The 26,724-nt window shown below is 49.4% G+C and overlaps 7 protein-coding genes across 7 annotated transcripts; 6 read left to right on the top strand and 1 right to left on the bottom strand.

Annotated features, from left to right (window-relative positions):
* Nucleotides 1-7,524: 7,524 nt before the first annotated feature.
* Nucleotides 7,525-7,898, top strand: FTJAE_1190 (uncharacterized protein; the record flags this gene model as incomplete). Its single annotated transcript, XM_037344892.1, has 2 exons — nt 7,525-7,695; nt 7,848-7,898. 2 exons carry the CDS (start codon nt 7,525-7,527, stop codon nt 7,896-7,898), a joined length of 222 nt encoding a protein of 73 aa, XP_037211662.1.
* A 928-nt stretch (nt 7,899-8,826) lies between these two features.
* On the top strand, nt 8,827-9,352 carry FTJAE_1189 (mitochondrial import receptor subunit tom-22; the record flags this gene model as incomplete). The annotated part of the gene is made up of 2 exons (XM_037344880.1): nt 8,827-8,920; nt 8,979-9,352. The coding sequence occupies 2 exons, from the start codon at nt 8,827-8,829 to the stop codon at nt 9,350-9,352; spliced, it is 468 nt and encodes a 155-aa protein (XP_037211661.1).
* Nucleotides 9,353-10,044: 692 nt separating this feature from the next.
* FTJAE_1188 (adenosine deaminase) lies at nt 10,045-11,217 on the top strand (the record flags this gene model as incomplete). Its single annotated transcript, XM_037344869.1, has 4 exons — nt 10,045-10,074; nt 10,122-10,261; nt 10,314-10,983; nt 11,044-11,217. The coding sequence occupies 4 exons, from the start codon at nt 10,045-10,047 to the stop codon at nt 11,215-11,217; spliced, it is 1,014 nt and encodes a 337-aa protein (XP_037211660.1).
* A 607-nt stretch (nt 11,218-11,824) lies between these two features.
* On the bottom strand, nt 11,825-14,597 carry FTJAE_1187 (mitofusin; the record flags this gene model as incomplete). The annotated part of the gene is made up of 2 exons (XM_037344858.1): nt 11,825-12,171; nt 12,224-14,597. 2 exons carry the CDS (start codon nt 14,595-14,597, stop codon nt 11,825-11,827), a joined length of 2,721 nt encoding a protein of 906 aa, XP_037211659.1.
* A 520-nt stretch (nt 14,598-15,117) lies between these two features.
* Nucleotides 15,118-15,976, top strand: FTJAE_1186 (doa4-independent degradation 4; the record flags this gene model as incomplete). Its single annotated transcript, XM_037344847.1, has 4 exons — nt 15,118-15,123; nt 15,189-15,464; nt 15,555-15,782; nt 15,833-15,976. 4 exons carry the CDS (start codon nt 15,118-15,120, stop codon nt 15,974-15,976), a joined length of 654 nt encoding a protein of 217 aa, XP_037211658.1.
* Nucleotides 15,977-18,096: 2,120 nt separating this feature from the next.
* On the top strand, nt 18,097-19,879 carry FTJAE_1185 (phosphatase; the record flags this gene model as incomplete). The annotated part of the gene is made up of 2 exons (XM_037344836.1): nt 18,097-19,338; nt 19,391-19,879. 2 exons carry the CDS (start codon nt 18,097-18,099, stop codon nt 19,877-19,879), a joined length of 1,731 nt encoding a protein of 576 aa, XP_037211657.1.
* Nucleotides 19,880-22,429: 2,550 nt separating this feature from the next.
* FTJAE_1184 (uncharacterized protein) lies at nt 22,430-26,241 on the top strand (the record flags this gene model as incomplete). Its single annotated transcript, XM_037344825.1, has 4 exons — nt 22,430-22,503; nt 22,560-22,747; nt 22,824-26,144; nt 26,195-26,241. The coding sequence occupies 4 exons, from the start codon at nt 22,430-22,432 to the stop codon at nt 26,239-26,241; spliced, it is 3,630 nt and encodes a 1,209-aa protein (XP_037211656.1).
* Nucleotides 26,242-26,724: the final 483 nt, after the last annotated feature.

The raw sequence follows: 26,724 nt of genomic DNA, 5'->3' as shown, positions 1-26,724 counted from the left end.
CCTGAAAATGCACTGCAGATGCTGGAGCAGGGCCTGGGGCTGTTTGCAGCACCGCATGCGAACCGCTCAGCTTGCTGGGAATGGAAGCTTATCTCTGATACGGAGCACCAGAATCCCGGTGTAAGCCGCCCGGGCCGGCTCTCGTATTCTCGCCATTGGGTAGTGCAAATCAGGGGGAAGCCAATCAACGGGGCCATTGATTCGCGATAAGGGCAAAATGACGAAGGGGTAGTGGGCAGTGCTGTAGTCAGATAAGACTTATCCGCTACTTACCGGCTGGAGTTTGTGACGATCAATTCGTTCCGTCACTCAAAATAGATGATTCTAGGTGGGTAATGCCGAGCTTATAGCGGGGCCTTCTAAAAGAAGATGACGAGAAGAAGTTATTCAGAAGAATAACAACAAGATTGTCGTAAAAGGGTTGGGTTCTCAGATGAGAGGAGGGTTGGTTAGAGTTCTGACAGCAGGTTAGTTTAGTATGGACATCTGTCATACACTGCCAACCTCAGCAGGCGTTGTAACTCGGGGTGCACGAACTCAGCGCAGCCATCCGTCAGCCCTGTCGTAAATAGAAACTGAAGACGGTATGTCTAGAACAAGAGATAACAAAAGCTCTCTTGATACGTCGAGGTTGGTTTGAGATGACGAGGTTCAAAGCTCAAGCCAGGACAGGGAATATGAATCTCTAAATAAAGACGAGGGAGGAGTGATAAGGGGTTCAAGGTTGTAGACAGAAGAAGGCTTCTTTAAGTGAGGAGAAGCAAATGCAAAATGCAATGCAATAGGTAAACAAAAAGGTTTGAGGTCAAGTGACTTATCTCTCCAACTTTCAAAGCCAAAAGATGTTGGGACTGGCGATGGAAGCTTTATATACTCTCCGTGTCTAAGTGTCTCTCAACGACGACCCAGAAGTCTACGATGGTACAAAGTACCTCTCAGTCCTTTACAATGGGGTACGTACCAGCATGAATGTCTCCATTGACTCCAAACATGTCGACATATTGCCTTCTCTTACACCGTCTCGCCTGTAGGTACCGAGTAAAAGTTGTCACGCTGCCATAAAAAAACCACATCCCTTGCCAGGTCCTGGTCTTCCGCTCACCTTGACCACACACCCCCTTCCCGCTTGTGGGGCAGACCCTGCTGGGGAGTTTGCTGGGCATGAGGCCCGGCGGGTGTTTATTTTGGCGTACATGTTCCATTTGTTTTTTGCCTTTTATTTGCACCGGGCAGACCGGAGAAAAAGTGCACTGGACAGCAATAGACACAGCGAATGACCCCCGCCACAACTCTCTTCAGGTACTGCCCGAACAGTGGCTTACTTCCATACATACAGCACAGGAACATGCAGCACATTCACAGAGCTCATGATTTGCCCGGGCTGTCACTTGGTTCGATTTCCTCACATTTCACTTGGCAATCAGCACAGTAGAAACTTGGCATACACAAGAAGAGATGGAAGCATTCAGACAATAAACATCACCGGCCCGGTCGTCCTGAGGCCTCTCCTGTCCTCTCCAATTGGTACAAGTACTTGCTCGCTACTGTACTGTACCACTACCACCCCTCCTGAAGCGGAGCCCAGCCCAGCCCAGCTAAGCCCACCAGAAGAGTCGAGAAGAAAGAATTTTGGCTGCAGCAACGCCCCCGATCGTGATTTCATGACCTCACGGAGTACAGTGCAGTTACCTACAAGAAAAAAGTCCCATTCAATTACCCAATAGTGCCTCTAGTCTAAACCTCAAGGGGAAGCCTTGTTTGGAACCTGACTTCACTCGCCTGGACCAAGCGCCTGGTTCCTGAAGAGTCTGTACTGGGGAAGAGGCCCGGTTATTCGAGGCTCTGCAGTTTTTTACATAGAATCCCGCCTTCTCCAGATTTTCGTTTGACATCACTAGTGCAAATTTGTTGCCAATGGGAGAGTTGTTTGCTAGACTTCAACTCTTCTGCCAGATTACGTCGTTATCTTGTAACAGCTTAACATACCACACATTCTCACATAATGGATACCAGTGTTTGTTATGAAATGGCTTGAAGAGTTTTGAGAGACTAGCTGGGTCAGGCCAAATGCTCTATTTTGACAGGTTGGTCACTGTAAGTCAACATAAAGAGCCTCCAGCTCCATTTGGAGACTTTGATAACGTAAGTCTACATAACTATCCATGCGCTATGCATGAAAACGGCACCACGCACTTGGCTTCTTTCGTTCGCCAAAACGGTGTGGATGATGGTGCGATTCAACTCAATTCACTCACCACTCACCTTGGCTTGCCCTGCGGGTTTGTCTCTGCGAGTCATCGTCAATGGCAACTTCGTGACATGCAGATCAGACCTTGAATTCCGGTTTTTCAATGTTTGCTCTCTCTGTTTTGGGTTTCAGAGGATTCTTACAACGTTGGACTACGGTATCTCACAAGATCCCGGTCAACATGCACGTTGCCCTGACTGTGCTTGTCCGACTGGTCGTAATAACTTCCTGAAATGATGTTGCCATGATGTGCTTCAAGTTGTGCCGAGCCGTATTAACATAAACCTTACAGTTCTGACATGCGAAACGGCCAGCTCAACAAGAATGATGATTCGTACAAAAAGAAAATGGATCGCCTGCATCTTTGACATGGACTTCTAGTGATATCTATCTATTTAGAGCATGTTTGATAAATGTCATGTAGTTTCGAACAAAGTCGTCTTCAATGGGCCCATGTATCAACAATTGTGTCAGCCCATGGTTTACGTGGTGTAAGATAATGCTGGGATTTCGCATCAGCCAAGAAACTATGTATATGCTTTGGTTGGTTCTGAGCCTGCCAACAAGCGACGAGTAGTTCACCTCAATGGAACCTTGCTCAATTGATATCGTTCTAAGCCGTCAAAATCTTGACAAGCCAAGAATCCGCCTCAAAGGGTACGGTACCTGAACCGAAATTCCTACACGACTCACTACCCCAGACGGGAAGCTGGCGTTGAACGCTGACCGCAGCAGCAGATGCCAGGCGAACTAGCTGAAATGCCCTCTTACCCCAGACAATAGAACCCAAATCTGGCTCACCTGACTTGAAGAAAGCAAAGCCTGTGCTCACCGAACTTTCCAGACCTTAGCCGTTCTAAAGGGGGACGATCACGGGGCCGGGACTAGTCTCGATTTCTAGGGGGAATAATTTCACCTTGGGGGAGATCCATTCTCCATATCCAGTAACAGTCAAGATCATGAAGTTAAAAAAAAAAATGTGTTGGCAAGGTGATGCTTCCCACCCTTCTTCCCCAGGATAGAAGCAAGTAGACAAGGGAGCAAGGGAGAGCACAGCACACCGGTAGGCTCTGACCTGTCGCTATCGAAAGGAGCCGGACCACTACAAGGTTCCTCCGGCCGTCGCGGGGCCGTTGGTTCGGTACTTACGTACAGGTACCTTCTCCGGGGTACCATCAATGACACAATGGTTGAGGTCGAGGAGCACTTGACTGCAGCACGAGGGGTTTCTATTGCGAAACGAAGGGCAACTCTGGCATAAGACGGGAGTTGCACAACATATCATGGCTTTCTTGAATGATAGAGTTAAGACAAGACTGGTCTGTTCGTTCTTGAGCTGTCCTGTTGTCATCAACGATACTACTCTTTAATGATTCATCTGACCTGGAACAGGAGTAGTTCTCCATTACCCCAGATTCCAGACTCTGGACAATCCCCCTCAATGTTTTGAGTTTCTGACCCCTCTTCCTCTCTCCAGGTGTTACTCAAAAGGAACGCGAAAATACGTCCCTGTCCCACAAGCAACGGAGTCCGGCACCCACTCTCACTCAAAGCTCCGGGACAAGCAAAGGCTCCGGACTCGCCCGGAAGGCCCCACACGGCCGAGGTCCGGCAGCACCGAGAAGGCCTTTTAAACTTGGATCTGGATTTCTATTACCCCCAGGTTTTGCCCATGGCTCCAGTCTTCCCCAGCCTGAGCCTGATCTGGATCTGTGCACAAGGACAAGAAAGAAAAAAAAACTTCATAGCTTTCCCCACGACCCGCTTACATCTCATCTCCCGTCGTTTCCATTACCCCCGTTTTACTTGATCTTGCAGCTTCCGTGACACCCACCGTTTCCCTTTGTTGCACTGCACGGCACAGCCAGTCAATTTTACACCAACGAGCCAACCCCTAGGGGAAATGGTATCCATTGCATTACCTATTGTTGGAATCGCAGCGAGTTGCGTGCTTGCCCTGTGGCCCCGAGAGCCGTCCCCAAGCTTTCTTGCTTTTACTTTGCCGCCGTCTCGTGGCCTTTTTGGTTTGTCACGGGCGTCTTTGGTTAGCAAATCTTCCCTGTATTTTCACTGCACCCCGCATCCGGCGCTTGGAGGCGGACGCTGTTAACGCGTCACGAGGTGGGCAGAAAAACATCCATAGATCGAACTCCTTTTTAGGGGGTGTGGCTAGGGCTGTTCGTTGGACCTGGCTGGCTGAGTGAGGCGCGCTCCCTTGACGACAATATTGTTTTGGCCACGATGTTCGGAGATGAGTGTTTCCTGGCTTCTATTTCCATAATCTCAGCCTGGCGGTTGAGCGTTGTCACGCCCACATCCCGCGTGACCTTTAAGCTTTCAATTGCTATTTCATTGGCCAATTGCGCTGTCAGTTGATTGTGCCTGTGCTTTGCTGTGGCTTGTAATAGAACGATACGTAGTTTACATGCCCTGAGCTCTCATAATCTGGGGAAGGTCAAGAAAAGGATCTTGGATCAATAGCTTGGCTGGATTGTCGGATCATGCCTTTACCAGGTTGAGATACAGTATGAGTGGTCGTTTGCCTGCCGTGTATCTTACAGTTGAGCCATTGGCTTACAACACCCAAGTCGCCTATAATCACATCCTGGTTACCTTCTCGTAATGATGATACTTGAATCGCTGACGTGCTGTTCCACCATCGAAACCGTTATCTCATCATCTCTAACGAGGGCCTCTGTCTCCATTCTAGATAATACGGTACACTCCCAATGCTCCGTCCATGATAATCACGCCTCCACCATGAACCGCTTGTTGACGACGATTACGGGGCATCTCGAAGTTGTGTCCTGCGTTACGAATGCATCTCGAATATGTCTCCACCCAGCTGCCCTTTTAAGGCACCGTATGAGCGTTACGCTGGATGTGTGAATATGTAGAAACGTACCGTAGCGTACCGTACATAGTTACCCACCTATTTTTTTCGAGCTTCCATTTGGCTTGGGCTTGTCGTAGAAATTTCTATTTTTGTTCTTGCTACAGGTTCCTGAGTTCATCACATCATCGACTCAATGGAAGCCGTCTTTTCCGGTCTTGTTTCAGAGAGATTACTCTATATGCTCCTCGTGTTCATGATCACCTGCATATTATTTCGAATTTCGGCAATAAAAAGTTCTTTTGAGCCAGATGATGAATTGTAAAGAAAGTCAAATACGCACTGTTGTCATAATAAGCTGGCACATGGTTGGTTTACTTGAGTGACGGACCAATCAGCTCAACTCTCAACTAGCCAAACCTGGGGACAAACTGGCAAGCTTCGGCATAATATCAAAGAGGCATGTCACAATGCCAGTTTTGTTTCCTCATTGAGGACACTTTCTTGTTTACAAAAGACGTCAATTATCACTTCGTTCGGTGGTACGTATTCTGCAAGTACCTACGATACCTTGCTGGTGTCTGGCTGGCCATTTTTAAGGTGCCACCAAGTGGAATGTTGGGGAAGAGTTTTCCTCGACGACGGCAGCTAGTGGCTGAGCGAGGGGCCCCCAGAACGCCTAGACATTGAGGTTCCCTGAGGTCACAGGTGGTGAGCAATCAACTCCACCATCGAGGCCATGCGCTGCCCTGTTTGTGGGTATTCTAGTATTGGTCTATCCATACCCGGCCGAACGTGCTGCCGGCCCCCGGAGATCCTCAGGTACCGTCCTCGTACCTTAGTCTACTTGAGCCGCTTGCAGTGCCCGCTGCCAATCTATCTGATCGGCTAACGACGCTATAACCAGATGGATTCGACCCAATGGTACCCATGCTTCTTTGGTACACCGTCCGGGGATCAGGGTCGCCCGTGCATGATCACGATAGCTTCATTGACCCTTTCTTTGACGAGTGACGGCCCGCCATGGACATTAGAGCCCATACCGGGCGTCTTGCGGTGAGGGGGAAACAGTTAGCTTAGACGAACCGGAGCTCCAAAGCACTACCCGGAGGACGCAGTCACAAAGAACGGAGCTCTCTAACCAACAAACAGACAGGGTCGGGGAGCTTTCCCTGACGGTCTTGACGAATGTATTTTGTGGTACCTTGCCAATAGCTATGGCAAGGAGCTGTCACCGTATCCCAGCATCATATCACATCCATTCTTTCTGCTCTTCAAATTCGCATCGCGGGGCAGCCCCTCCTAACAGGTACACGCAAACCAACGGCACAGACACGTGTTGATTGCAAATGTGACCTTGTGCATTTTTTTATATTTTTTAATTGGAGGTTTATGACGAGTCTTTACGTTCAAAGTTGGGAATAATTGTCAGAAATTAGTTGCTCATGCCTAGTCCTGCTGTGTGTGGTTGAGTTAGGTGTCGTAGCCATGTACATCGTGTAAATAAAGGCCAGTTTAGGTTGTCTCTTACACACTGTCAACACCTCCAGCTCCCATCAAGTTCCCCAGACAGCCCAGGGTCCCGATCACTTACCCAAATGGCTCACCTTGACACCTTGACACCGTGCCGGCGGCCCAAGCGTCTCCTAAAAGATACACCTCGTCCATTCTATATCAGGTTGTACGTACCGTTCATTGCTACCATGTTGCTTCTTCCATTGCGAGTCCAGAAAGAACTGCCCTGAGCCTCTGAAGCTTAGCGAATGTCCGAGTAGAGATTGCCCAATCGGCGGTTTCGTCCCCTGTCTATCCATCCACTCCTTCACAAGGCATCACGGCCTCGACAGGTCTACAAGTTACACCAACAACATCACACGGCATTCTTTGGTATCGTAGACGAGATTTCCTACGGATCACGAGGTTCGTGCCTGTATAACTATTTTGCCATTCAAGGCTTCGTAATCCAAAACTTGTGCCAATTGCATCGGATATGTTTACCGCTCATCACGGCAATTGGGTCTATATTTGTCAAATATACGTAATCCCCTTGCATCTCGATACAGTGAAACGGGCTGAAGAGGTCACGATGCCAGATGTTTAATTGCCAATGGCTTCTCGTCAAATATTGACGAGCTCCATTAAAGGTCATGTGTTGTACCCCTTGGAGCAGGGGAATAAACAAATTACGTACTAGTCTCGTTGCTTACAGGATACCAAAATCAACGCCTCAAAGCGATCTAGAAGCTAGGTCAAACTTGAACACTCCAACTACTCAACAAGACAGATTCCAAACATCCACTCCCGACTTTTCCGGTCGTTCCTCTTCCTTCCTGTGTCTCGCAATACGTCCATGACTCTCCCTCTTGCTTTTTCTGCTTTTCCTAGTTCCAGCATTCTTGTGTACGAACTGTGACAAGGACGAGGAACAACGAGTATAGACACAATGTCCATGCCTACCAGCTGGACGTCAGGCGCTGCGTATGGCCTTGTAGCCAAAGCTACTCTCGGTCCCGAAGAAGTCATTCCCATGTTCCTCCTGGTTTCTTTCCGGGACAAAACAAACACTTCAGTGCCTGTTGCTTATGCTGCAAACCATAGCCGCGAAGTCGCAGGTGTATGGTTAATCAGTTTGGCAAATTACTTGCCAACTTTTATCTCTTGGACATGACATCTTTCCTGAGAAGTTAAAGCAATAGGAGCTTCTCAAGTTGTCTCTCTCTACTACGCAATGTGATATTGCTTGCACGTCTTCTATTCCGGGCACAGGCTGGTTCCCTCCGAGACTGGCACATTCTTGCCGAGTTCAGTGAACATTAACATATGGCCCTGCAGTGCATAGTAAGGCAGCATGTTTATGTCTCGGTCCTTTTGGAAGATCCAACTACCAACTCTACATATATGAATCTCCACCAAGAAGACACATTACATCGAGGAAGGCTCACACGACTTCGGCAGAATATTACCGTAGTCATAGTGAACAGCGTGGGGTTCCTGATTGTGACATCTATACCGCCAATATCATCGTCAGCATTGAACGGTTGCAATATGTTGCGGCAGGATCATTGCCGTGGTCGACACTACCCAGTATGCGTGTCGGCGAGTTGGCCAAGACTGGAGTTATTCGAGCACTCTGTTCTGAAGCGCACCTCTACTGTAGAATGGATGTAACATGATGGGATACGCAGAGACCAATACTCCTTATTATCTCGGAGCTATACTGCAAAACAACCACAATATGTTCCTGACTAAGGGCTAGAATTCGTCCCAGAAGATGTCATGAAGATGACTTTATTCAATGTATCTGCATTATGAATGATGATAATAGTTCCATTTCGCATTCTCAAAGCTCCTCCTGTACCTTGCAGTAAGAGGCTTGATGGCCATTGTATATGGATGGTGCACGTGACGTCAGTCGCTGGTGACGGAACTCATCGGCTAAACCAGGGTGTTGTAAGTGGAGCACTCAAGCAGCTTCCAAAGAAAAATTACTCCCATGACATCGTGACGCCCAACGTCAACGCCAACCTACTCATCAACCAGTCTTTGAGAGAACGTATTTTCTTATCGGGCGGAGATTTGTCAACACCGCTCATCTCACCACATTCTGCCACCAATTCCGATATATTCAGAAGCCTCGTGATTTGCTGCGACCATTCGGCAATTCCCTCTCCACCAAAGGCTCTTCAACAACTCTTAATACCTTGATTAATCGACTACTCGATACACAAACCTTCAGCTATTCAAGATGGTTACTCTTACCGAGGTTGAGGACGAGCATTTCCAGCACCCTCAGGCTGGTCCCGATGTTGAGGAGGACGATGATGACTACTCTGATACTGGTAATTAACAACCCCGCGCCTTTAATCGCGATATTGCTCATGCTAACAACGCCTGTAGACTCCGAGATTTCCAACGAGTCCGACTACGATCCTTCAGAAGAGACTCTTGCTGAGCGACTATACGCCCTGCGCGACATCGTCCCCCCAACTACTCGCTCATGGATCTCCGGCAAGGCCAACACCATCGGTAACGCTGCCTGGAACGTTCTCTCTTTCAGTGGCAAGGGCGCTTGGGTGCTCACCACCTCTGCCCTGTTCTTTGGTGTTCCCTTCGCTCTGTCTTTCGCCGAGGATCAACAGCTCACTGCCATGGAACAAGAGTACAACATGCGACAAAGCGGCAGTGAGATTTTGACCGGTGGCTCCGAGCAGAGCACCGCTGACCAAGTTGGCGCCGCCCTCGATGGCAAGCCTGCCCAACCCTCTCTGTAAACAAATAAGTTGGAGTCACGCAATCGAAAAACCTGAACCTTACGTTTCTGGGTATGAGGATATCTTAGACAGTGCCTTTTGTTGCTAGGCGCAGTCATTATTGGGCCGGAAAATGCGGCTTTCCATGTGTACAATAATTGTTTACGGCGTATATGGCCGATGAAGTCCTATGATGGATCCAACTGGGTTTGACCGGGAGGAACGAGAAGCGCAACGCATTCACGGCGCATGGTTACCGGTGTAAAGTATAAGATGGGGTTGGTAATGGCTGCGATCTCATCTCCAGGAAAGGCGGTTTCACATCTATTTTGTCACATTAGAGCTGTAGCATTGATGACTTATGTGTGAGCTTGATATAAACCACAGCTTGTTCTACATGTACCTTGGTTTTGTCGTTATCGTGCATTGCCTGAGATGATAACAATGAATGCGAAAGTCACGGAATGTAATGAATTTGAAAACAATTTTACAGCAGCTCGTTCGACCAAGATATCGCTCGTAATATGATTGTGGTGACAAAGTAGGATCTCCATCAAGTTCAGGGTAGGTATTCTGGTTGACACTAACTTGCATTGTGATGGATAGATGAGTATCAATTCTCGCAATTGCACCCGACAGACCAACTAGAAGCTCTGCATATTCCCATCTAACACTGAATAAGTGGCTGTCACCTAAAACGAACAAAGTCAGCCATGGACTTCGTCAGATTGCCAAAGATAGAGGTTGTTTGAACCCCACGATCCAGTTTTTGATATTGACGATATACAAGCTTCACGCCCATTTGACTGGGAGCATCTCCCGCCGCGCTCTCCATGAGGTATGGCTACGTAAAAAGGATACAGGCAACACCGACCTAGAAGATCCTCTGATCGTCATGCCTGAAGGGAAACATGATTACAATTTGCAAACGTCAGGCTTGCCTCCATCAATGAAGCAACAGGAAGCTGACTACACTTCACAGATTCTTCCCGCTCTTCAGCAGTTACATATATAACCTTATCACGGATGAGGAATCTATTCGAGACACAACAAAATCTGTATTGACAGACTTTCTTAATGATGGCGTCTGTTATCTCGAGCTTCGAACAACACCACGCACCACGCCTCAGCTCTCAGCAGAGCAGTACATCTCAACTCTTCTTGATGTGATCTCGTCATTTGAGTCTCAGAACCCTCAATTGCACACTCGCTTGATCCTCGCTGTTGATCGACGACATACCCCTGAGCAGGCTGCTTCCACCCTTGAGCTTGCTCTGACATACCGTGAGCAGGGAGTCGTTGGCTTGGATCTCTGCGGTGATCCAACAGCGAGGCCAGCAGGCGAGATAAGTGTCTTCACACCTGTGTTCCTAGAGGCAAAAAAGAAAGGCTTAGGGATCACGGTTCACTTTGCCGAAGCTGAGGCAAGTGGGTCGAAAGAGGAGTTAAACACGCTGCTTTCTTGGAAACCGGGCAGGCTTGGACATGTGATCTGGGAGGACGAAGAGACCAAGAAGGAGATTGAAAAGAGAGGGCTGTGTCTCGAGTTATGCCTGAGCTGCAATGTCAGAGCCGGGATGGTGTTGGGCGGCTTCGAGGGCCACCACTTTGGGCACTGGAGAGGCGTCAAAGGCCCCAAGATCTCACTCAGCGTAAGTTACTGAACTTGCGTTCATCAAGGGGAGGAACGTAAGGACTGATAACAATTATAGACTGATGATGTGGGTGTGTTCGGAAGCCCACTGTCTAACGAATATAGACTCGTGGCGGAACATTTTGGTCTTGATCGCCAGGCTATATGTGAGCTTTCCAGACAGCCTATTGATGGAATATTTGGGGGCGAACGGGAGAAAGAGCGGTTGAGAGATATCATGTGGACACAGTGAGTTTGACAGCTGATATCGCTACTGCAAGGGGGTGTTATGCTGTAGTGCTCGAAGCTTGCATGTTATGACGACCATAGAGTGACAGAAGACTCTGATCCTTACAGTTGGGAGACAAAATCAAAGTATAAACATAGCCTGCTATGTTTATCTTAACAAGTTGTCCACAGCTACCCAAGATTTTCCTCAACTTCTTCAAGAATGTTCATCACTTTAGACAGAGTTGTTTTGCCATAAGTAGGAGACCGATGTATGTGGTATCAATATCGACGTTATCATTTAGGCTTAAGCTATTAGAAAAGTGTCTACTCTAGTGAAGTTGTGTTTACTAGCAAGGCGTATTGCATCGCCCACGAACAGCTATCGAGCGGTTGAAGCATCAATAGTTAATTCATACTGCTATGACTCGCTAACAAGGTATGAGGAGAGAGAGAAGTTGATATCAAAACAAAATCAGGAGCATCTCGTGTTCTTCCATCGCATTACATATGGAACGACCCTGCCCATTAACGCCGTACTTTTTTGGTTGTCGTCTCCATCCGAAACGTTAACGTGAACCTCATCGGTAAACATCTAACTCGTGTTCGTCCAAATTTCCGTAGCCTCATCATCAATGCATGCCAACTGGCGGGGTCTCAAGATCAACACCTTCAACCCTGGCGCGCTCACTATCGCTCTGGCGGATGAGGTTGAGGAAATAACGAGAGGCGCGCTCACTCTCGCCCTTGACCTTGATAGTCTCCTCTCGCTTTGCGCTCAAGTCCTTGAGGCTTTGGTCAAGGCCGACCCGAAGGTTATCAGCCGGAATGCGGAGGACCTTGCGAACGGAAGAGGAGATGCGAGAGGAGTTGGAGTGAACATAATCCAACTCAGCAAGCTGAGTCGAGATCTTTGTAGCAAGGCGAGGAGGCAGGGAGTTGGGAATCTGCTGCAGAACATAAGCAGAGGCAGCAACAGCTATTTAATGGTTAGTGACTTGTCATCCTTGAAAGTTACATGGTTCACTTACCAGCCACGAGAATGCCAGGAATGATGAGCTGGCGTAGGTTCTCGTTGCTCAAGATGCGAGTTGCTGTGATAGCCTGGTCCATCCACGTGTTCATACCAATCATCCGGGGTACAACAGCGCCGGCAACTGTAAGGGCCATACCAGTGCCAGCAAACTTTTCCTGTCGCTGTAACAAGGTAGTCCAGTCGACAAAGTCGATCAGTTCTGTGGGAATATCGACCTGGCGAGCAAGAGCATCTCGCTTGCGTCGGAACATAACATCAGGTCGGAATTGGAGGTTCTGGAACTCATCACCAACGTGCAGGATACCCAGTTGCTTGATAGCATTGACGCCATACACGGTCTTTCTGCGAGCATACTCTTCGCAGTTCGAAACAGAATCTGCGATGCGAGACAGCATAGCTTCCTTGAGGTCCTCTGCATATTGGAAAGCATTCCAGATACCGGGGTAAGGTACATCGTAGTGGCTGCTTCCAGAATGGAGAATGGCCGAGTTGAGAGTGTTTCGAGTATAGTCGTAGACGTCCTTGCATGTTTCCTCAACGTTGGCATCAACTGACTCGCTTACTTCGGTCTTTGCCCTTCGACTGGATTCCAACTGAGGTTCAAGCTCCTTCAATTCCTGGGTCACTCGCTCCAGTTCCGATTGAGCAACTTCCTGATTAACATTTGCAAGGGTGTTGACATCATTCAAAATGTTGAGCAGGTATGTTCGAGCAGGTGCAAGCTTCGATCGTGCACGCTTCTCAAGCACGAATCTTCGCAGCGATTGCTCCAGAGCCTCGAAGTCTCGCACCTTGTCAAGATCCTTACCCTTACCCTTGTCATCACCATCACCAGGATCACCACTGCCTCCACTTGAACTACCGCTGCCACCAGGACCGCCAGGAGGCGAGGGGCCGACAGGGATGGCGTTGCTGGACACGAAATGCACAAGCTCGGTGGACTCCTTGTGGGTTCGGGGACTGAGACCGGCAACCTGGTCAAGAACCATCTTCTCACATCGCTTTTTGTCTCGGATCACATCGAATCCGTTCACAACAATGAATATGTAGGCCTTCTCAGCAGCAGCAGCCCAAATAAACTCCTTGGCAGACTGGGTAAAGTGATTGGCGGCGGAAACCACGAACACGACCACATCGATCTCCTCCTGTCGGGCAAAGATGGCAGTCGTTTTGGTTGTATCGGAATTCAGACCGGGAGCGTCGATCAAGGCAATATCCACCACGCCATTGTTCAGGAGAGATTCATCAATGCTTCGGCTATCCTTGACATAGATCTTGCACTGAGTGTAAGTCTCATTGTCGATGACAATGTTCTCGAGTTCCTTCAGTGAGAAAACATCGTAGGTCGACTCATCGTTTCGGTCGTAGGGCACGTTCTTATGCACCGCATGTACCTCCTCCACACCAGAGTTCTCCCTAGCATCCAGCACCTCACAAAAGATAGCAGTGCAAGGCTGCTGATCCTCAGGAAGAACCTTTCGACGGAGTAAAGCATTACAGAAAGTTGACTTGCCAGCGTTGAGATCGCCTGTAATAAGAACCTTGCTTGCAGTATCCTCGATTCGTTCGCGGAGAGCTAGCAGATGTTTGATGCTGGAACTAATTTTGCCGTCGAGGAGCGATGCGATGGAGCTCTTTTCCAATGAGTGCACAAGCTCGGTCTGGTGGAGAGCACCGAGCTTGAGGTCGAGCTTCAAAATAGAAAACTCTTGAGCAATTTGTGGTGAAACAAGTCGGGGCTCGGGTATAGATCGAGTCTCAGCGGCTCGACTCGATTCGGCGGAACCGTCTTCGACCGTCGTCATGGCACGTCTTAAACCAGGGTTTCGGAAAGAGGACGAGCCTTTGCCTTCCATACCCGTGTGGGCATGGGCAAAGGCGGGCCGTGAGGAGTGTTCGGAGGAGTCGCGGCGAGCTCGTTGAACGGAAGGATAATGTGCGGGCCAGGAAGCATTCATTTCTTGTAGATTTTGAAGCAGTTCGAGCACCTTGTTGATGGAACGACCGAGGGTAGCACGATGAGCGTTATACCACATCTGATGCACAGCACCCGACGCAGGCCGGTCGTGATGCATTGCCATATCCCATGCTGCGGCGGAACTCATGGAACGGTCATCGCCAGCTATACTTCCACCGTAGCCTGAGTCGACGTCAAGCATGCTCTGGAGACGGGCAGCATGTTCAGATGTCATACCATTCCCGACAGTCATGTATTGGACCCGAGAAGAGGACGAGTTTGTGGGTGGCGGAGAAGAGTGGTTGCTGGTGGGCGCGTCGGAATGGCCATGATCATTGTCACCATCAGAATCGGGCTCCTGGTGCAGTCGGGCCTTGCCCTTTCCGTTACCGCTGAAATAATCTTGGCTCATGTTGAATCGGTCCGTAGCAGTTCGAGCGGCATATTTTGGCTGAGAAGCGAGGGGAAGAAAATATCCTTGGAACCGTGATGCCGATGTAATTATGGCGGTCGGTTGGAGAGGCGAATAAGAATCATTGACAAGTCAGTCCAACGACCCATTTCTGCATGATTTTTGCTACGTACCGATTCCCGATTTGATTGGCGAAATCTGGAGACTTCTGGCGCTTGGACCAAGCGGGCTCTTATCGTGCCGTATCGTATCGTCTCGTGCAAGTGCAAGCAAATGGAAGCGGCCTTTCAAGGTTGGCCCAGTCCGATTACGTAGTGTCGGGACATCCGTAGCGCGACAAGGCCATCGACTCTTACCACGCATCTGGACCAAGGCTTGATCTTTTTCTCGCTGCCTTGCGCATTTCTGCTGCCTACTTATTTACCATTCGCAAGGACTCTTCCTCTAGAACGACTCTCCCACCTCTCTTTACCAAGACATACCCTCTTTCATCCGTCAACCACCAATACCCCCGCACATCATGAATGTAAGAACAGCGGTGTCGTGCGACAATACGGCGCGCCCATGATGGCTAATTCACTCACGATATAGATCCTCGAATGGGCATTCGGAAAGCGCATGACGCCCGCGGAGCGTCTACGCAAGAATCAGCGCATGCTAGACAAGGCCATCCGTGAACTTGATCAGATGCGCGTTAAGCTGGAGAAGCAAGAGAAGACCCTTATTCAACAAATCAAAACGAGCGCCAAGAATGGACAGATGGGAGCTTGCAAGATTCAGGCCAAGGATTTGGTTCGTACGAGGCGATACGTCGAGAAGTTTTACAGCATGCGTAGTCAATTACAAAAGATTTCGCTTCGACTTCAGGTAACTGCATACATTGATTGGATACTAGCTTACACCAGAGGCTGACCGGATGCGAAACAGACATACAGAACGAACGAACAAATGATGCAGGCTATGAAGGGCGCTACCATGGCATTGGGAAGCATGAATAAATCAATGAATCTTCCCCAGCTTCAACGAATCGCCATGGAGTTTGAACGCGAAAACGATATCATGGACCAACGACAAGAGATGATGGACGATGCCATTGATGATGCCATGGACGTGGGAATCGAAGAAGAAGGCGACGAGGTGGTAGAGCAGGTCTTGGAAGAGATTGGTGTGGACTTCAACCAGGCGGTAAGTTATAAAGGTGATGCTATGTAACATCCTTGCTAATACAATCACAGCTCGGTGAAACACCTACCGCTCTGGGAACCGCAGCGGTACCTGAGGGTAAGATCGCTCAGGCGGTTGGTGGCGGAGGCGGCGGCGGTGGTGGTGATCCTGTTGACGACGACCTTCAAGCAAGACTGGACAGTTTGCGAAAATAGACGAACAGGCAGGGCTTCCTTGAAGTGATAGAGGTTTCGTTTCAATGGCCACCGCCATATCAGTTGAAAGGAGGGTTCGCTAGCGATATTTGGACCCTTCAGGCCACAGAAGAATCGTATGTCTGATGTCATGATCGATCTTTGGCCATGGGAAGAAGGAAGGGAGCTTCATGGTACTATGTTTGTTCCGGTGCATTGGTGTCTGGAGAATTGTCTTACATACCATCAGCTTTGCAGGTGTTTCTGTGCTTTATAGAAAACAATACTCGCTGCTTGTCAGGTCTATTGAAAAACGTGGGCAACGCTTGACCAACTGGTTAGTCGATTTGTGTTTACTTCACTTTGTGATGATATACTCGTCCTATAAACGTCCTCGATTTGGACAATGGGTAAAGCAGAACCTACTGGGTCACACAAAACAGTGTCATTCGCAATATCCGTAAACGGGCAACCTATCTGAGTATGGCTTTGACGGCAGCCCCAGACCTCCACGTGTACAGCCGGCAACGGCTTTGGGGAAAAGAAGTTGGCCGCATGAGGACGGATTTCATCTTAGGATAAATTAACTCCGAGCCTGTTAACTTCATCTGACTTGACGATATAGCGGTTGTGGGATTATTTAGATGCTAGTTTCGGATGTCTCGGGGGCGAGGATGGCTTCCCTCAAACCGACTTATTGTTGAAAACACATATCAAACGTGTCAATAACTAAGACGCAAAATCAGGGTCCAGTTAATATGCGTTTCCTAGAGCTGATTCATTGCTAAGATCGACACATCCATTTCTATTGAAACCCAAGGCCGAGAATCGCAAATTTGCCCAAGATCCATTTGTCTGCACAGCGCTAAACAGCGCGGTCGTGAACCAGTAAACGTCACTAGCCCGTGGATACGTCAGTGGCCAACAGCCAGACACAGCGTACAATCAGATCTTGAGGCACCTCCAGCTTAAGCGCAGCCCCCCGCCCCCACTGACGCTCACCAATCCGCCCCGTTACACCAGCTGCAGTGCGTCAGGTAGCTGCGCCCTCCACTCCATCCATCCATTCATTCACCTCTGGTTCTAGTACTTTATTAGCCCAGCTAATTCATCCAACGAACGACACGTCCTGAAGCAACCTTGCCAACTCTTCATCAACTACGACACGACTTTCTGTAGACTCGCTGGGTTGTATTAAGCCTTAACTTGATCCGCTTACCTCGCAGGACGTCCCTCTCTGTCCTCCGAACACTTTCAAGTTCAACTCTCCTGTGTTGAACTAGTCTTTCCACATTCAGCGCCAGGTACGTTCGTTTACTGCTCCCCTCAGCGTACTGCACTGCTTTATTGGAAGAACTATCAAGTTACTTCGATACATGGATGCCTGTGTTCCCTCTGTTCTTAGCTCTAGCCGCATTTTGATCCTGTTTATTGGACTCGTGGATTATCAGATCTATGATTACCTTACCTATTCCCCGCCAGCGCAGCCGATTCCCTTGTGGCGTCTACGTCACGTTTCTTGAATTACGATGCGCTCAGCATCATGCCTCTACCTCATCAGACCTAACGGTCGACACGATTCATTGGTGCTGTATCGAGTTTAAGTACGGTTCTGTCCCCGCGATCTGATAGTCCCAATGGCGTGAGCTGTGGTCATCTCCAACAACTATCACCGAGGGGATAACAGAAGTCACACTTATCAGTCCGCGCGCTTAGCTACATCATCAACGTTTTCCTTACGCCTGCACGCACTCATTGTTTTTTTTCCTATTCTTGTTTATCTATCATCCTTGACGAAATAGAATGATGTTCTCGGTTCATCTTCTCTAACTCTTACAGGTCGGTCCGTCTTGCGCCAACGAATTAAACACGCCAAGCTGGTCTCGACCAGCACCCCGCCCCCTACCCTTACTACGACGGTATACTTCTACAGCTACCCGCAACGCTCGCGTGTAGCGATTCTGCAAAGTCCTACTCGGACGACGATAGAACCGATACCAAGCTTCAGCCTTCAAAAGCATCAATAGTGCTGATATTACCTCTCTGCGCAACGCCACCTAGTATTCTCTTGTCCCTAACACAAGCTGGCGAGCAACAAGCGTCGCAGTCTCTCCTCAACTGGAGGAAGTCTGCTGAATAGAATGTTTGGCGGCAGTTCCAACAACTCAGCGGGCAACAAATCCGAGAGCGATTCAAAATCCGATAAATCCCCTTCTCCCGAACCTGGCCCAGGCCCCAGCGCTCCGGCTCCAATTAAGACAACTAATCAGGCTGCAAGCGGTGAGAAGCGCAGTGGAAATGGCAGCCCTCCTACTCGACAAGATACCGGTGGATCGACCGACAAGAAACGCAGAAGTAGCAGCGTCAGTAGTCGGGCCAGCAGTCTTCTGGCCTCTGCCAAAAACTCGCTCAACTTCTCCCAGAGTAGTCGCAGTGGGGGCTCTGAAGTGAGCTCCCAGACACCTCTCCAGAAGCTTGGCAAACAGGATCCCGCTCTTGCAGTCCCTCAGGGTCAACATAATAACTCTGCTGGGGAATCCACGCCGGGTCCCAAGTCTACGTTCCGCGTTGGCGTTTGGGAAGATAGGAACAAGAAATGCCGTCGCACTATGGAAGACACCCACGCCTTTCTTTATAATTTTGTGCAGACTCCAGCCTTAAATGATGTGTCTGTAAAGGACAAGCCTGAAGGCGAGGATCGGGAATCTGTTTCCTCCGACATAGTTGAGTCAGACAATGGTTACTTTGCTATTTTTGACGGACATGCTGGTACATTTGCAGCCGACTGGTGTGGCAAAAAGCTGCACCTTATTCTGGAGGATATCATACGCAAAAACCCCAATGCTCTGATTCCTGAAGTGTTAGACCAGGCCTTTACAGCCGCTGATGCACAGTTGGAAAAGCTGCCCCTAAAGAACAGCGGTTGCACTGCAGCTGTTGCAGTCTTACGCTGGGAGGATCGAGCGTCGAATGATCGATCAGCCATCAAGTCGGCTAGGCCGGAGGAGCCTGTTGAGATGGACAAGGCAAAAGATGGAGCTTCGAATGAGGAGGCAACCAAAGCTACAAATTCAAAAGGCAAGGGTAGTGGGCGACAAAGGGTACTGTACACCGCAAATGTTGGTGATGCCCGTATCATCCTTTGCCGAGGTGGAAAGGCCCTGAGACTTTCTTACGACCACAAGGGCAGTGATGAAGTCGAGGGTAAAAGAATCGCCGCGGCCGGAGGCTTGATTCTCAATAACCGCGTCAACGGTGTTCTGGCTGTAACCCGGGCTCTTGGTGATGCCTACATGAAGAAGCTTGTCACGGGTCACCCTTATACCACCGAGACAGTCATTCAGGCTGATAGTGACGAGTTCATTATCATTGCTTGCGACGGAGTAAGTTGAGCCTCAGATGCAAGTGGAAATCACGAGATGCTAACAACCACAGATTTGGGACGTATGTAGTGACCAGGAAGCGGTTGATCTCGTGCGCAACGTTGAGGATCCCGTATCGGCCTCAAAGCAGCTTGTTGACTATGCACTGAACCGCTTCAGCACTGACAACCTGTCTTGCATGGTCGTCCGACTGGACCAGAACAAGGAGGCTGCAGTTGAGGTGGAAGGTGCAGCGTCGCAGGTCAGTGAGGCAGACAAGATTGTCAGCGAGACTAAACAAAAGATCGCAGACGGCAGCACGCCCGCCGTCGGTGTATCAGCGACTAGCAACGCGCCCCAATCCGAACCCCCTATAGCTGTTCAGGAAGGGAATTTTGTGCCAACTTCACTGGATGAAGTGGTTACAGAGGAGCCTCCTCATGTTGCAGATCCAAAATCGGATGAGGTTCCTATATTGAATAAGGCCGCTGTTGAAGAGGCCCGCAAGGATAAGCCAGCCGCAGACAAGCCGGCGGAAGAGAAGCCCGCTGGGCAGGCATAGTACAAATACACTGGGTAGACATGAGGCACTATGGACATACCCCAGACTGCTTAGTTGGTCTCAGAGCAAGAGCTTCACCATTCAGTGAGAACAGGATAAGGATCTGGTGGGTTGTTCGTCTCTCCACCTGGACCATTCCCAACCTCCTTGGATCAGAGCTTGTAAAGTGCGGTGATGTGATGTGCATACAAGGTGCTGTGATGGGATTCATGTCTTGAGTGGGTTTACACAGAGCTGAAAGGAGCTTGATCAGCCTTGGGTTGGTTTTATAGGTTAGCTGAGGAGCGCCCTCGTACATGCGAAAGGAGGGGTGACACTGCTGATGCAGTACAATGGTGTATTGATAATAACATGATTACGACTTGGAACAAGAGTCGATCCTTCGAGTTCATTCTTTGTATCTGATACTTGTTGCTAGGTTATATATGTAGTATTGCCATCTACTGTCGTGAGAAAGCTATGCCTCTCTATATCCGTGTTGTAATGTTGATGTACTGGGATACAATCTTGTCAGGCCTGTACAGCCAACGCGGCTCGTGTTGAATGATATGATTAAAGTAAGTTGGCAACTAGGTAGGTATGGATCCCACTATTTCTTCTAGGATGCTTCGACTGAGCTTCCATCCTTCTAGCCAAGGGATAGGAATAGACTGGCACGGATACTGAATCGCTAGTTTGGCGTCAAGCTCCATTCTATTGACTACAAGTGATTGGCAATTACGGTGTCACCCACTAAGTCGCAGGCACTCGTAATTGGGACCGACCAAACAATCTCTCGTTGAGCGTATATATACGACCCCGTCGCAGGATGTCGCGTGCCAACAGTTGTATCTTGAGTCTCTGACGTATGTTGACAAGGCGACGGGTTCTGCTTCCAAACGTTCCGGAGTCGGTAAAAACCAACGCCAAAATGTGTTTACCTTTCATGTCAACTTAGATTGGGGGTGGAGAAGCCGGGGCGGGAGGGGAGGTTACGTCCATTTGTTGCTGGAGTGGCTTTGGAGGCTTTGGAGGCTTTGGAGGCTTTTTGATGGTGGCTTTGATCTACCAGAATTGGAACTCTGGATCAAACTTAGATTGATTTTGATAGAGGATGAGTACTGAACCCTGCGAGCCACCATGATGATATCTTTTCTTGTCTGGCTGTTTACATCGTAACTATGTCTTCAACTCTTTATACATAAGATACTCCGTACCCGTGCTAACAAATATGTACGAGACGACAAGAGAGATGAGGCTAAATCGTCATCTCGTCTAATTGTCGTCGTTTCGTTTCATGACACAACTCTTCTCGTCTATGTACAAGTTACCTACTTTGAGGTGGTATCTACTAATTGTCTCGTCAAAATTTCTTGGTTCTTGTCATGCAGCCAACCCTAAGTCGTCGCTCAGTAGCACTGTATCGCCTTGTGCTCGCAACTTTGTGTGATGGTCTCTACTGCCAAGTTGGGTATAGTAGTTCTGGATTGGGTTGGTTGTCTTGGTATACCCGATCCCTGACGGGAACCCAAGACGCTATTCATCATTCATTCCAGCGCGAGACTCCCTTTTTGGCTGGCGCGCAATTTGCACTCTAGTGGTCAACATTGGAGTAATTGATTGACATTTTATTTATGTCATGATTGGGACGATTTATCAAGCGTTGGCGTGCCGGATTCTTTCTCTTTTCCTTTCTTTTAGAGTGGTGCCATGCTTTTCTTCTTCTTCTGTTTGAGTATATGTCTCGGCCCATGATGTGAAAAAGCACCTGTTGTGTGTTACCCGATCTTATTTGCTACCTACCTACTGCTGAGTTTAATAACTTTACTTACCTTACTCCGTGCCCATCGATTGATCGACGCCTCAACCTGGGGGGGAACTTGCAACGGTCCTCATCAGAGAACGTGGTTTTTGGAAGAAAGAGAACCAAAGTTGGAGAATGAAACCTTTGTTTTCACTAATGAATATTGGATAAACTTGGCATACACACAAAAGACAAACAAACAACGCAAAGAACGTAACAGACCAACACAATTCTACTCATTGGGCTCATGGTTATTATCTCATTAGATATACCGAGATCCATGTCAACTGGACAGCCTTGCCCCTGAAATCTGGTGCTGCCCGCCCCTTGACCCGCAGGTGCTAAGGTAGAGGCACCCACCCACCAATTCCACCCGCCAAACCTCATCCAGTCGCCAGGCATCTCGACTCGAAACGACCCCGAATTATACTGGAGTGGACTAGCTCTGCTACCCTCTCGACTGATTTGGCAGATTCCCCCGTCTTTCGGGAGAGCTTCATTTCTAGTTGTTCTCTTTCTTTCCCTTTCGCCTTTTGCCTTTTCGACCTCGTCCTCGAATCTCGTCTTTTCGAATCTCGACCGAGCCTGGAGCATCTTTGCTCGACCCATTTGCAGCTGCTTTTGTGCTTCTGCTTGCCTTTCCTTTCGCTCCTTTCTATTAATTAATTTTTTCGACCTTGCAAGTCGGCGGCGTCAATTTAGCCTTTCCAGCTCCCGCTCTTTTTTCCCGCTCTGTCTCTCTTTGATCTACTTGTAACGGAGACACCATGTCGTTGAATGGCTTGGACGATCCAAAGGTTCAGGAAGCCCACGAGGCCGCTGTCGCCGAACCAGGAGGATGGTACGTTCAACAATCGTTCCAATATTCTAGAAGGGGACCGTTAGCTAAATATTCAGGTTCCTCCTCAAGTATGCGAGTCGCGATGAAGTCGAATTGTTAGGTCGCGGCTCCGGCGGCGTGGTCGAAGTGCGCAACAATGTCGCTGGGTACGAGGAGACGAGCCCCCTCTACGGCTTCTTGAGATATCGAAGAAGGAACGTGGTAATTAAGTATCTGCCTGCAGATTGCTCTCGTCTTATCCAAGGTCCGTACCCATTGTCTCCTCTCGCGTAGATATGTCCGTTCGCGACTTGATACACTGACACGTTTTCGATATACAGCGAGAGTAGCTGTTCACTTCAACGCCGTCTGCGACCGATTCTCACCCTACGATACCATTTTCGAAATCACCGAAGCCAAGGAACTTAAGGATACGAAACTATCGGCCGCATGCTCCCTGCATGCCGCTTCAGGGTCAAATTCATCATCTTCAAGCTCGTTACGCCGAAGACGATTAATGGAGATTGCGGAGGAGGAGGAAGAGGAGCAGCAACACCGCGCCACAAAACGCCAATCAGTTGCCGAGGACGACGAAGACGGCGACATTCGACCCAAGACAGCCAAGACAAGTCATGACACTGTCTTGCCTACAGAGACAGTCACGCTAAACTCAGAGCTTGCCGCATCTCCAGAGCATAGTAAATTCACTGACGCTTCAACATCTGAGCTACCCAACTTCGTTGGCGCTGATGACAGGCCCGTTTCTCCTTCTCAATCAGAAGCACAGCCGCGAATGTCATCGCAATCTGGCCGACCCGACTTGTATTCCTATTCATCATACAACTACGGAAAGCCTAAAGTGAAGCTTGGACCGCGCCCCTCACTTGATACAAACGGAAGACCACGCACTGCCGGTGCATATCGCCCCGTTTCTCAGATGCCTTCCGGCTTTAAATTGTTTGGTAAGGGCTCTAAGAAAGAGAAGAATAGGGACGGCCCCGCCACCGCCGAGGATACTTCTGTCGAGGACAAAGACACAGTGACCGAACAGGACGGACTACAAATTGTGCATACAGAACTCACACGCCCCGCAACAAGCTCTGGAGTATCTATCCCTGGTTCCCCTGTTTTGCCTATGCCTCCACCCGCCAAACCGACCATTTCACCGGAAAAGGCGAGGTTAATGAAGGCTATGAAGCTCCGAGAGAAAAAGAAGGCGAATATGGCAGCTGAGGCGGCGGGTGCTCCATCACCTCCTCTCGAGTCCCCCGGACCTAGCGATGGTGATTCATCTACAGACCGAGTAGAGGATCATGAAACTCAACACGAAACGGAATCCGACCACCCATCCATCTCAAATGCCGACTCTGGTGTTGGGCTGGATGCGTCTTCCGCGTCCATGAATAATGATCAAGCTTCAGATCTTGCTCAGACCGATTCTCACCCTGATAGCCCAGTCATTGCATCTTCAGAACCGGAGATATCTACCAAGGCATCTTCGCTTTCCGAATCAACAGACGAAACCCTGCACCCAAAGAACGAAGATGAACATGACTTGGACGAAGACGAGAAAGTTGACAATGTCGAAGCCTCTAATACGGAAACAAGGGAAGAAATTGCTACCGGTGAAGAGTTGACCCCGGTGATTGACTCCCTTCCAAGCAAGGACGAGGAGAAGATTGAGGATACAACGCCAGAGCCTTTACCAGACACTGGCACCAGTATTTCAGCTCTTAAAACAGCAGCCTCTACTGCTAGCAGTCAGCCCACAACGGACCATGCTCCCGACGCATTGGAGACAACTGAGGTTTCGGCCAACATCAGCAAAGTGGACGAGCCGCTGTCCCCCACTATTGACACATCCAAGATCCTCAAGTCGAAGTTCTCGACTCAGGATCTGAAGACGGAACCAACTCCAGCATTCAACTCCCCTAACCGAAGTACTCGCGAGAATAGTCCCATCATCGTAACAGAAAAGGATGAGGAGGAAGAGGAAAACAACGAGGAGCTGCTCGAAACAAAGCAGCAAAAGCGCAAGACCAATATCGAGCCTATCAAAACGGACTTTGCCGAAGACAAGGACCGTCTATCTGACGATGAGGACTTGATGGAAGAGCTGCATAGCGCGACTCTTCATGAGGCGAAACCGATGACTGTTGCTAAGAGCCCTGTCACTCCAGTTTTCCCTAGCCCAACGAAGGGCGAACGATCTCCCACCATCGTCCGCACCGTCTCGAACCCTGTCCACGGCAAGCTTCTTGTCCCTGGCGATGTCACCACAAGCTCGGCGCGATCTGTGAGCTCAGGAGCTGCTTACTTGCACAAGGTTGCCCAACAGCCTAACGGACCGAGTCTGACTAGGAAATCTACTGTGGGATCAAGTATCTCGCAACGTATCAAGGCTCTTGAAAAGCTCTCAGCCCACACTGGTGAGAGCACTCTCAGTCCTACACCTACTCCCTCAAGCCGAGAGAGACCATCTTCGGCGTTCTTCTCTGTGCGAAGAAGCCGTGAGCCCACTCGATCTCCATCCATTGCGGATCGAGCTAGCTCTTTCAACCGCCAAAACCTGCGAACACCACCTTCACGATCTGGCTCTCGAGACGAGTCACCTGATAGAGCTAGAAAATCTCACAGGGAGCGCTCGAACTCGGTTGCTAGTCGCTTGTCTAAGTTTGAAGCACATGCGCAAGAGAACGGTGGCTCGCCTGAGTCGATCTCGGTCACTGCTAGAATAGTACGGGATCCGAGCCAGAACGCAGCCAAATCACTCGAACCACCAAAGGATCCATCAGAGTTCAACCCAGTGGAGCTTAAGGAGTCTCCTCTCCTGGTGGACCACCAGAAGGCTTCACCACTATGGACCCCTGCAGCCCTTGAGCTTTCTAAGGAGACGATTCTTGAGCGCCGTATGTCTAAGGAAGGCCGCCGATCAGAGTCGAAGAGTCAGGATAAGGAAGACCACTCTCGGCGGTCTTCTCTTAGTGTCGTGAAGGACTTCATCAACGACCGCCGTAGGTCCCTCACTTCGCCATCGTCTGATGCAGGTGGTGCCAAGGGCTCACAGTCCCCCACCCGCCCTCCTTCAATTCACCAGGGCAAGCGGCTTTCAATCAGCAGCCGACGGTCGTCCATCAGCCGCGACAGGGACAACGTGCTTTCCCCTACAGCTACTACTGAGAGCTCAGCCTCTGGCGACGAAAAGTCAAACAGTGAGAAGAAGAAGTCAAGGGCTGGTCGATTCATGCGTCGTCTATCATCCCTTTCTAGTTCACGTGGTAAGACCACGCCCCCTACTATTCTCTCGCCAACTGTGCACGAGGAGATGGCAGAGCCTGTCCGACCTGCGACTACTGCTGGCCCCCCATCCATCGTGTCCTACATGGGTGATGTCAATGTGCAGTTCCCTGACAACCTTCTCTGGAAGCGACGCAACATGTGTCTGGACTCTCAGGGTTTCCTCATTCTGAGCGCCCTCCCGGCTCAGAGCAGCCGCACCGCCCAAGGCACGAAGCGCTACCACATGAGTGACTTCCGATATCCCTACATCCCTGATGTCGAGGTTCAGGAGTTGCCCAACAGCGTTGTCCTAGACTTGGTTGACGGTAGTAGCGTGCAACTGGCGTGCATGGACCGTTCCGGACAGATGGGTATTCTTGACAGTAAGTGTCGCCGATTTGCGTGGGTTATAACGTGCTAACAACTGAAACAGTCCTTCAAGAGGCCCACGCCAGACACGCTACCTCATTCAGTCTGTGATTTGATGCCCAGATATTTGCCGCAGCGTCTGAGACGAGTCTACGGTACCATCAAACGCGAGCCACTACACGTTGGCTCCCATTCGTCCATTTTCTCTGTTACATATAGATGGCAATCATCTTGCCGCCCGCCACAAACTGCCTTCCACGTCTCGCGATACGTTAACGGCCTTACGACACCCCACCTATCCATCTACTACATCTTGGCTTCAGAGTGTATACTACCGGCTTGAGTGTCTGATAAACCGCCAGATGTTTCTTTCTACACTTGATGTCGAGGATTCTCACATTCCTCGACGTTCCTACCAGACGTTCTATATTCCCTGTTAAACACGCTCAACTCTAGAGCCTTTCACATAATTTTCTATTTGTGTTCTCTTCACATGTTCAACTATGTAACTACGCATGATACCACACACTTTTCCCTTTCATCGAGTAGCCCCAACGGCTTTCTTTCTCTTTTTTTTTTGTACCCATTTCTATT

Source organism: Fusarium tjaetaba (genome assembly GCF_013396195.1).
Source record: "Fusarium tjaetaba strain NRRL 66243 chromosome Unknown NRRL66243_c0000024, whole genome shotgun sequence".
NCBI classification, from domain to species: Eukaryota; Fungi; Ascomycota; class Sordariomycetes; order Hypocreales; family Nectriaceae; genus Fusarium; species Fusarium tjaetaba.
This window is presented reverse-complemented; position numbering and strand designations above follow the sequence as displayed.